This window comes from Rutidosis leptorrhynchoides, chromosome 2, assembly GCF_046630445.1.
Source record: "Rutidosis leptorrhynchoides isolate AG116_Rl617_1_P2 chromosome 2, CSIRO_AGI_Rlap_v1, whole genome shotgun sequence".
NCBI lineage: Eukaryota > Viridiplantae > Streptophyta > Magnoliopsida > Asterales > Asteraceae > Rutidosis > Rutidosis leptorrhynchoides.
The window spans coordinates 273,408,225-273,420,000 of record NC_092334.1 but is presented as its reverse complement, the minus strand read 5'-3'; the positions used below and the strand labels follow the sequence as shown (position 1 = coordinate 273,420,000).

At 31.3% G+C, this 11,776-nt stretch overlaps 1 protein-coding gene across 5 annotated transcripts in view; it reads left to right on the top strand.

The window, feature by feature from the left end:
- Positions 1-10,561, top strand: part of LOC139891789 (rab GTPase-activating protein 22-like) — a 13,048-nt gene extending 2,487 nt beyond the window's left edge. For 3 of the 5 annotated variants that reach the window (XM_071874771.1, XM_071874769.1, XM_071874770.1), the window contains exons 4-11: positions 1-43; positions 527-1,293; positions 1,802-1,924; positions 2,035-2,123; positions 2,230-2,430; positions 5,653-6,120; positions 6,387-6,470; positions 10,148-10,402. The exon at positions 1-43 is cut by the window's left edge and continues 61 nt beyond it. In XM_071874771.1, the coding sequence (XP_071730872.1) occupies positions 1-43; positions 527-1,293; positions 1,802-1,924; positions 2,035-2,123; positions 2,230-2,430; positions 5,653-6,120; positions 6,387-6,470; positions 10,148-10,189 (1,817 nt within the window). In that variant the 3' untranslated portion in view covers positions 10,190-10,402. Of the gene's footprint in view, positions 44-526; positions 1,294-1,801; positions 1,925-2,034; positions 2,124-2,229; positions 2,431-5,652; positions 6,121-6,386; positions 6,471-10,147; positions 10,403-10,434 lie in introns of those variants that run through there. The other 2 variants (XR_011773838.1, XM_071874772.1) reach the window with 2 other exon arrangements.
- The last annotated feature ends 1,215 nt before the right edge of the window (positions 10,562-11,776 follow it).

The following is an 11,776-nucleotide window of genomic DNA, read 5'->3' as shown; positions in this document are numbered from 1 at the left end:
GTAGTACTGCAGATTACAGGACAAGGTTACGGACTGCAAGGAGGTCTTACCCTTTTCACCAAGTGCTTTATTTTTTTTATGTCTATTAACGTTTTACTTGCTCATCTTAATGCTCATTATAGTGACAACTTTGTTTATTTTTTTCTTTGATCACTAATATGTTGTTTGCTACCAACTACCAGCTTTTCTGGGCCTTTTGTGTCACATATTGATTGCATGTCAATAAAAAATTGGTTGGAATAGTTCGTTGTTTCTGATGAGTATCGAGACATTGGGGGTTTTAAGATGCTAAGCATATCTATTCTTATTTTGTCTGGTTTTTTTTTTCTATATTGTAATAAACTTGGTCAGTGATTTTTCACACTTGATCTTAGAACCGTCTTGATCTTAAAACCGTCTCACGGTTCCATAATCACACTAGGATATTATTATATAGATGTGTGTCTGTTTATGAATGTATTTTTTTACTATCTGATAGAGCAACCATTTCATTTTTTTTGATAGAAACTTCAAAATTCAAATGCAGGGAACGGTATAGAGATCTTATTAAGCAATGTCAATCAATGCATTCTAGCATAGGTACTGGTTCCCTGGCCTATGTTGTGGGGTCAAAAGTCATGGATATGAGGACAACAATGGCTAAAGAAGAAGATGAGAGAAGTAAACCTCAACAAGTAAATTATGACGTTTCTGAAAGATTAGATGATGATATTTGTAATCAAACTTCATGTGCTGCACATCCTCGAAGAGAAAGCGTCGATTTTGATGATTCGTATTCTGTTTCTTCTTGTACTCCGTGCAGTGACAATTATCCAAAATCAACAAGTGAAGGGGATGATGGATCACAATACAGAACTTCCAGTTACTATGATTTTCCTCCTTTACCAGTTACCAATCTATTTGAAAAGAGTGCTATAGATGAAAACGATGAATGTAATAATAAAACACATGATGATGATGATGATGATGATGATGAAAGACTTTTTACAAGGCGTAAGCTAAGGTTTGAAGAAGAAGATGATCATGTGTATGACTTTCAGATTAATGACAACGTAGATCTAGTAATGGATGTTGTTTCGTCATCTAACAATTCTTCTACGTGTATTAACAACTCCAGAACTGAAGTAGCTACGTCTTCTAGTCATTTGGACTTTGAATTAGAAAAGGTTGACATACAAAAAAAGACGAATGTAGGTGAAATCCCTGTTGCTGTGGACCCAGTGAAATCCCATGGAAGATCTTCAATGAGTAATGACAGAGTATCTGAGTGGCTTTGGACTCTACACCAAATAGGTGGTTAATGCTCTAGTGGTATATCATTAGACATAGAAATGTTGATTTTTATTCCATCCCTCGATCTCATTATGTTTCTCCTACTGATGGCAAAATGGATGGGTCGGGTCAGGTGGGTCGATTAACGGGTCAGAATGGGTGGTGATACAATACACTTTGTAAAATTTATTATGAATGGTTGGTGTGCCAAATTGTGTTGGGTCAGCTAACGCAATAATATACTTCAAAAAAAAAAAAAAGGATTCTATTTAATTAGTTGGCGTATCATTACAAAAACTTCTAATATTTGAATCCGATTTTCTTTAGTTAATTTAATTATATGGTTTAAATATATGACCCATTTTCTTATAAGCTACTTAATTTTTTTTTGACTCATTTCACCTGTTAAAGATTAAACACAAACCCAATCTATCAATTCGTAAGTACAATTGACAAAATAGCCACCCTTGGTTGTTTTTTTAATATACTGTAATAGGTAGTTATTGCTTCTTTTGTTTTCTTTGGCCAGTTGTTGATGTTGTCAGAACAGATAGCCATCTGGAATTTTATGAGGATACAAAAAATTTAGCTCGGATGTCGGATATTCTTGCTGTTTATGCGTGGGTTGATCCTGCAACAGGATATTGTCAAGGTATTAACTACTAACTAACTAACTACTTGTTTCTCCCATCTTCTTAATTGCTTTTTCTAGAAGATACATACATTCTCTTTAAGTATTAAATAACGCAATTCTGATTGCAGGCATGAGTGATCTGTTATCTCCTTTTATTGTACTCTTTGAGGATGATGCTGATGCTTTTTGGTGCTTTGAAATGCTTCTAAGGAGGATGGTATATCTAAACTTCACTTTTTTTAGTGTGTTTAATTAATAAATAATACTTGTGTGTTTAATTTGTTTTTTGTGTGTGTGAATCCATCCATCGAATTCGAATCCAGCATGAAAATTTTAAGATGGAAGGAACAACAGGTGTGATGAAGCAACTGGAGGCACTTTGGCATATATTAGAACATGTAGACAGGGATATGTTTGGTCACTTATCACAAATAGGTGCTGAAAGCCTTCATTTTGCCTTCCGGATGCTTCTAGTACTCTTCCGCAGGGAGTTATCTTTCACTGACGTTCTTTGCATGTGGGAGGTACGTTTTATTGATTGATTGTTTGACTAGTTATAAGTACTTTAAAGAATACATACATGAATGAATGTTTATTTATTTTAAGTACTTTGTTCTAGAAGATTCTTGTTAGACCTTTCGGTTACCCCTCATATTTCTTCTAAAAGTCGGCATAGTGTACAACTTATTATATCGAGATGAGGAATACAAGATAAATCTTTTGTTTATCTTTGTTCACAACTAGGAATTATATCAAATTATTAATTATCATATGGTATATTGTGGCTGAAACCACGCGTGGCTATAATTGTGTATTTGCTTATTTGAATCATTCACCTGAATGCTATTAATATATAAAATGATATGACGTACAGGAACCTTAATACTAACTAAAAAGAATCTAATATACCTAAAGTGATGCTTAGTGCCATTTATTATATTATATTGATTGATTAAGCGGATATGTGTTGACCATGAGACATAAATTAAGCATGTCATATTCTATTCTATCTTTATTTAGAACATCCTCCAAATGACAACTTATGAAGAACTCCTAATAATATGCATACATATATATATATATATATATATATATATATATATATATATATATATATATATATATATATATATATATATATATATATATATATATATATAGTGGTAGGATCAAGAGGGAAGTAACCATTCGGGGGGAAGCGGGGGGAAGCAAAAACTTTTTTTTTTTCGTTTTTTGAAAAAACTTTATTCACGAATATTATAGATGAGATGAAAATATGAACATTTAGTAGAGAAACTTTGTGATAAATGTTTTTATTTTGGCGGGAAAACGCTCGAAGAAGTAATATATAACAATTATCGTGTTTTTCGAGCGTATTTTGAGGTTTTAGCTATTGGGGTTTAGATATTAGGGTTTAGATATTAGGGTTTATAGGGTTTAGATATTAGGGTTTAGAAATTTAGGATTTAGGGTTTAGATTTAGGGTTTAGATTTAGGATTTAGATTGAGTTTTTAACACGAACGGTTTAGAGTTTAGGATTTAGGGTTTAGGGTTTGGTGTTTTACTTCACAAAACATGAAAAAAAAACCTTCATATTCTTCACGAACAATATTATCTTGAATGTTATTTTTGTCGATCGTTTTCCCGCCTAAATAATAACATTCATCACGAAGTGTCTCTTCTAAATGTTCATATTTTCGTGTGATCTTGATGCCGGAAAAAAAAAATTTCAAAAAAAATGAAATTTTTATTTTTTTTTGCTTCCCCCCGCTTGGTTACTTCCCCATTGATCCTGCCCCTATATATATATATATATATATATATATATATATATATATATATATATATATATATATATATATATATATATATATATATATATATAGTGGACTAATCCATGGATAAGCACTAAATGGGGTACAAACTGGATAAGTAAAATTTCAAATTTTTTTTTATTTAAAAAAACGATCCTTTAATATGCAAATAGAAGAAAACGAAAAAATTTTAAAAAGTTTTTTAACAAAATCGTTCGAAAATCGATGATGAATGGTAAACATCGATGATGAATGGTAAAAATTGTTGATAAATGGTAAAATTAACCATTCATCTGGTTAATTTATCATTCTTTTTGTTCGCGATGAATGATAAAATTAATCAATGTTAAAAAAAGCAGATAAATGGTTAATTTAACCATTCATCTGGTTTTTTTTTAGCATTGATTAATTTTATCATTCATCGTAAACAAGATGAATGATAAATTAACCCGATGAATGGTTAATTTTACCATTCATCATCGATTTTTGAAAGATTTTGAACTTTTTTTTTTTTATGAAAAAAATTGATTAGAGGTGCATTTTAATGCAGATTTATGAATGTAAAAAAAATTCAAAAAAAAAAAAATTTTATTTTGCTTATCCCGTTTGTACTCCTTTTAAGCTTATCCATGGATCGTGCCCCTATATATATATATATATATATATATATATATATATATATATATATATATATATATATATATAGGGGCAGGGTCAATGGGGAAGTAACCAATCGGGGGGAAGCGGGGGGAAGCAAAAAAAAAAAAAATTTCGTTTTTTTTGAAATTTTTTTTTTCCGGCATCAAGATCACACGAAAATATGAACATTTAGAAGAGACACTTCGTGATGAATGTTATTATTTAGGCGGGAAAACGATCGACAAAAATAACATTCAAGATAATATTGTTCGTGAAGAATATGAAGGTTTTTTTTTCATGTTTTGTGAAGTAAAATTTAGCCCGATTTAGAGTTTACGGTTTAGGGTTTAGGGTTTAGGGTTTGGTGTTTTGGGTTTATTCCATAAACCCAAAACACCAAACCCTAAACCCTAAACTCTAAACCGTTCGTGTTAAAAACTCAATCTAAATCCTAAATGTAAACCCTAAATCTAAACCCTAAACCCTAAATTTCTAAACCCTATAAACCCTAATATCTAAACCCCAATAGCTAAAACCTCAAAATACGCTCGAAAAACACGATAATTGTTATATATTACTTCTTCGAGCGTTTTCCCGCCAAAATAAAAACATTTATCACAAAGTGTCTCTACTAAATGTTCATATTTTCATCTCATCTATAATGTTCGTGAATAAAGTTTTTTCAAAAAACGAAAAAAAAAAAAAAGTTTTTGCTTCCCCCGCTTCCCCCCGAATGGGTACTTCCTTCTTGATCCTACGACTATATATATATATATATATATATATATATATATATATATATATATATATATATATATATATATATATATAATAACCGTTAGACCCCGAGTTCAGTGAAATCCCAAAATCCAGCTCTTGTTAACAGCTGATTTCAATCCAGCGCTTGTTAACAGCTTCTGCTAAATTGTAAGAAAGAAACGTAGAGATGCTTTAAGATAATCTGGGGGTTTGCTCACTTTTTGTTACATTGACAAAATTAAACACTAAATAAGATAACGTCAGCGCTACGTATGATGGGTATAATATTTAACACTAAAACGGGGATGACACATATATATTTATTGGACTAATTACGAGTTACAACCTATACGTTGTGTGTGGAGAAGTTTGATTTTCAGTAGTCAGATAACAAATGAAAAAAAGGGAAGGAATTGTAGTGTTAGAAAATTAATTCCATTTGGTTTTTATTTTTCTTGTTATGATACTGGCTATGGCTAGATTTTAAGCTTGAAAATTATTATTCCTACTTGGTTTGAATTTTGTTGTAGCAGATGATGTGGGCTGCTGACTTTGATGAATTTCTAGCCTTGAATCTAGAGAATAGTTGTCCGGAACTTCTGGTTCTACAGATCCCGCAGGACTCTGAATCAACTACTACAACAGCTAAGAGGAGGGAGGAAATTATTATTGTTGATAATAATAATGAAAATACTAGTGTTTCAAAGGGTGGCTCAACTGAGCGGTCAAATTCCGGAAGCAATGGAATAAAATCGACATCAAACCATCATCATCATCATCATCCTTTTTGTGGGTTGACAAAGAGCCTGTGGTCAAAAAATCAGAGTTTTCAGATATGCACTATAATATCATCATCATCATCATCATCATCATCATCATCATCAAGAAATGGTAATGGTAATGGTGATGATGAATTACCCATTTTCTGTGTTGCAGCAATTCTTATTCTGAACCGCCATAAGATCATGAGAGAAACTCGTTCAATTGATGATTTAATAAAGGCAGGTGGACTAACCCCACCCCCCCCCCCCCCCCCCCCCCCCCCCCCCCCCCCCCCCCCCTTTTTTTAAACTAAGGATCTGTATGTATATTTTTTAATCATCACTTTATTTTTAGTTCCTTAAATCTGTTTAAATAATGTGGATTGTATTTAGTTTCATAAGCAATATGTGATTTACACATGTTCTCGTAGCTAACTTTTGTTACTTTTTGTGCCTTACACATGATATGTGCCACTTTTTTTAATATTGATTCACTTGTTATGCAGATATTCAATGATAATATGCTGAAGATTAGAGTTAAGAGATGCATACGCACTGCCATTAAACTACGAAAGAAATACTTCTACAAGGTTTAATCATTAATAAATTTTCTTATTGCCTATTATTTCATGCATTTTCTTTATCTGGTTCAATTGGTTCAAATTGCAGCTATTATCATTTTAGATCTTCCATATATATATATATATATATATATATATATATATATATATATATATATATATATATATATATATATATATAAAGAAATGTTATTGTTTTGGTGGGAAAACGATCGACAAAAATAACATTCAAGATAATATTGTTCGTGAAGAATGTTAACGTTTTTTTCTTCATGTTTTGTGAAGTAAAATTTAGCCCGATTTAGAGTTTAGGGTTTAGGGCTTGGTGTTTTGGGTTTATTCCATAAACCCAAAACACCAAACCCTAAACCCTAAACTCTAAACCGTTCGTGTTAAAAACTCAATCTAAATCCAAATCTAAACCCTAAACCCTAAATTTTTAAACCCTAATATCTAAACCCTATAAACCCTAATATCTAAAACCTCACATACGCTCGAAAAACACGATAATTGTTATATATTACTTCTTCGAGCGTTTTCCCGCCAAAATAAAAACATTTATCACAAAGTGTCTTTATTAAATGTTCATATTTTCATCCAATCTATAATGTTCGTGAACAAAGTTATTTCAAAAAACTAAAAGAAAAAAAAAAATTGCTTCCCCCGATTGGTTACTTCCCTCTTGATCCTACTACTACTATATATATAGGGTCATAATCAAGAGGGAAGCACTTTTTTGGGGGAAGGGGGAAGCAAATTATTTTTTTTATTTTTTCGTTTTTTGAAAAAACTTTGTTCACGAACATTATAGATTAGATGAAAATATGAATATTTAAAACAGACACTTTGTGATGAATATCATTATTTTGGCGGGAAAACGCTCGAAGAAAAAAATAAAAACATTCAATGCATTGAATGTTTTGCTGCTGAGTTTATTTGCATCGTTTTGTTTTCATCTTGTGTGAAGTGTTTTTTTCGAATTTAGCCCGATTTAGAGTTTAGGGTTTTCGGGTTTACGGAGTAAACCCTCAACCCAAAACCCTGAACTCTAAACCGTTCGTGTTAAAATATTCATTCTAAACCCTAATTTCTAAACCCTAATTTCTAAACCCCAAACCCTAATTTCTAAACCCTAATAGCTAAACCCTAATTTATAAACCCCTAATTTCTAAACCCTACTTTCTATCCCCTTAAAAAAAAACTCAGCAGCAAAACATTCAATACATTGAATGTTTTTATTTTTTTCTTCGAGCGTTTTTCCACCAAAATAATGATATTCATCACAAAGTGTCTTTTTTAAATGTTCATATTTTCATTTAATCTATAATGTTCGTGAACAAAGTTTTTTCAAAAAACGGAAAAAATTACTTCCCCCAAAAAAGTGCTTCCCTCTTGATTATATATATATATATATATATATATATATATATATATATATATATATATATATATATATATATATATTAGAACAAATCCAGGGATAAGCGACTTTAGGGGTACCAAACTGTATAAGCAAAATCATTTTTTTTTTTTTTTTTTTGCTTTTTTCTTAAACTTTTATTTAGATTCATAATCATAAATATGCATCAAAATGCTCTCCTAATCTATATTTTTATAAGCGATAAAATTGGATAAATGGTCCCTGTGGTTTACACGAAATGGGGTAAATGGTCCCTGAACTTCATTTTCGTCGTTCTTGGTCCTTGTGGTTTACAAAACGAGGGTGGGTGGTCCCTGTCCGTAACAGCCGTTAAAAATGTCCATTAAATTCAGTAATGTGCGATGCATGTGAGGTAAAACCGTCATTTAGTCCATCCTCATCATCTTTCACCTTTTTAGGGTTCCATTTAATCACCCACCAACAAATTTAAACCCAACAAATACTCAATTAAACTGAAATACTCAATTATTATTTTTATCAAATCCAAACCCAACAAATTCTATACTCTCATCGAGTTTTTGTAACACCTAAATTCGTTGCTCAACTAATAATGATACAAACCCTACACAAAATGGTAGTATGTACATGAAAAAAACCCTACACAAAAACCTGGAAATAGTGTAATTAACAGCATAATCCGGCGAGTTTCAGGCGGCGGCTCACGGTGGCTGTTAGCGGCGTTCTTCAAAAACAGTTCAAAACTCGACCCCAATCCACCAAACGATGCAGTTAGCAGATCACCAAATTAATAGCTATGGAAGTACCTGCTCGTACGAATATGTGCATCTGTTGAACATCGAAGTCTGCCAATCACCAAATTAAGTCACAAAATCAATCGGACTGCATCTCTAGACCCGCGATTAAGATATCTTGTGAAGTGTCTTGATCCAAAACTGCATCATCTTCATGAAACTTCGATGAACAGTAAGTATATCTTCAAAAGAATATGAACTTCGAATTTTGAGATTAAGTGTGTTTTAGTTGCAGATTCCTACACGAAAACTACTTCAAATCATATCAGTAACACTCGAAAGTCATCTCTTTAACCGAATCATTACTGAATCGTTCCAATTTTGAATCTCCCTTTGCGGTCCTCAAGCGTAGATCTAAAAATTCATGAGCACCTTGACGTTTTAATTTGATTTTAAGCTTCATATAGCTTAAACAAATATCCAGGAACATGAATATGTAATTAATTTGATCTATAAACTGATAGAATGATCTAGAGAAATCGATTTTTTGACTTTCGGTTTGACCGACGAAGATCACAAGATCAGAACGGTGTTTAATGTAGAAATTTCGAATGAATTGCTGTTGAAGATGATAGAAATCACGAAACTTAATTTTATTTGAGATGAAATTCATCATATGAATATTAATAATGGGGAAGAAGACATATGAGAGTAGGTGGATATAATAATAATGGGGAAGAAGACAGATGAGGGTAGGTGGATGAGAAAATGACGGTTTTACCCTCACATGCATCGCACATGACTGAATTTAACGGACATTTTTAACGGCCGTTACTGACAGGGACTACCCACCCTCGTTTTGTAAACCACAAGGACCAAGAACGACGAAAATGAAGTTCAGGGACCATTTACCCCATTTCGTGTAAACCACATGGACCATTTATCCAATTTTCTCTTTATAAGCCAAAAACATTCGAAATTGTTCAAAAATTGGCGATGAATGATAATAATCGTGATGAATGATTGATTTAGCTTTCATCAAAACGAGTGATGAATGATAAATAATTATTCATCACTCGTTTGATGAATGATTAATTTAATCATTCATCACCAGTTTTTTAACGATTTGTTATTTTTTTTTTTTGTTTTTGTGTTTTCTTCTATTTGCATATTAAGAGAGCCTAAAAAGATAATTTTTTCAGAAAAAAATAAAAAAATTCGAACATTTTTGGCTATGTTTGAACAATTTTCAGATGTATATGAAATCACCTTTGTTCTACATAACGATTTTTGTTCGACTTGGCCTTTTTTTGTTCTAATTCATGAAATGTAGAATGTAGAATATATTGTAGAACGAAAATATGTTTGAGCATGGACAAAATTGTTCGAATTCATCCATTTTTGTTTGAATTCATGTTTTTTTTTTGTTCGACCGTGCCCATAAATGTTCGAGTACGAAGTTCTCATAGTTCTTAGCCATATTTGAGTTCTCATAGTACCTACCACTATATATATGTATATACTCATTCTGACAGTACATTAAACAAATACAGTTGATCAAGAATCGTAGCCCAGCTGCTGGTTATGGTGACTAGCTTGTTGAACCTCGTTCATGCTGTAGTTTTCTGAAGGCCATCTCAAATTATTTTTTCTGCTGATATATAACAACACAACTTACCTTTCTTATATATTAAATGGAGTGTGCTTGTGCCGTTTGAACAGTCATCAAATTCGTTTGAAAAAAATTCAAACTTATCTCAGGTACTTTGTTTTATTCTGCATAAATTTCTATTTTTTTTAATGTGCATTGGGATTCATTTTTTTTTTTTTTTTATTATAGATTTTCAGCTTAATGAATCAATTTCCTCTTTTTAGCCGATGATCATATTTACTTTCAGACCACTGTGTTAATGTGACTGCAGATTCTTGTTCCAATACACTAGAATAAATACAATGATTCCAATCACTATTTTCAAGTTTCCTATACTAGTAAATTTATAAATTTATGTTATTATGATTTTGTATTAGAAGTTTGAATCATATGCCAAGTAATTGTCTTTCGAACCTCCTATATTTGTTAAAGTGAGCAACTATGTGGTTGGTGTAGTGACCCGAACTTTTCCATGTTTATATATATTAATTGAGATTGATATTTACATGATTAAATGTTTCCAACATATTAAGCAATCAAACTTGTTAAGACTTGATTAATTGAAATAGGTTTCATATAGACAATTGACTACCCAAGTTGACCGGTGATTCACGAACGTTAAAACTTGTAAAAACTATATGATGACATATATATGGTTATATATATAGTTAACATGATATTATGATAAGTAAACATATCATTAAGTGTATTAACAATGAACTACATATGTAAAAACAAGACTACTAACTTAATGATTTTGAAACGAGACATATATGTAACGATTATCGTTGTAACGACATTTAATGTATATATATCATATTAAGAGATATTCGTACATCATAATATCATGATAATATAATAATTTAAAATCTCTTTTGATATTATAAACATTGGGTTAACAACATTTAACAAGATCGTTAACCTAAAGGTTTCAAAACAACATTTACATGTAACGACTAACGATGACTTAACGACTCAGTTAAAATGTATATACATGTAGTGTTTTAATATGTATTCATACACTTTTGAAAGACTTCAAGACACTTATCAAAATACTTCTACTTAACAAAAATGCTTACAATTACATCCTCGTTCAGTTTCATCAACAATTCTACTCGTATGCACCCGTATTCGTACTCGTACAATACATAGCTTTTAGATGTATGTACTATTGGTATATACACTCCAATGATCAGCTCTTAGCAGCCCATGTGAGTCACCTAACACATGTGGGAACCATCATTTGGCAACTAGCATGAAATATCTCATAAAATTACAAAAATATGAGTAATCATTCATGACTTATTTACATGAAAACAAAATTACATATCCTTTATATCTAATCCATACACCAACGACCAAAAACACCTACAAACACTTTCATTCTTCAATTTTCTTCATCTAATTGATCTCTCTTAAGTTCTATCTTCAAGTTCTAAGTGTTCTTCATAAATTCCAAAAGTTCTAGTTTCATAAAATCAAGAATACTTTCAAGTTTGCTAGCTCACTTCCAATCTTGTAAGGTGATCAT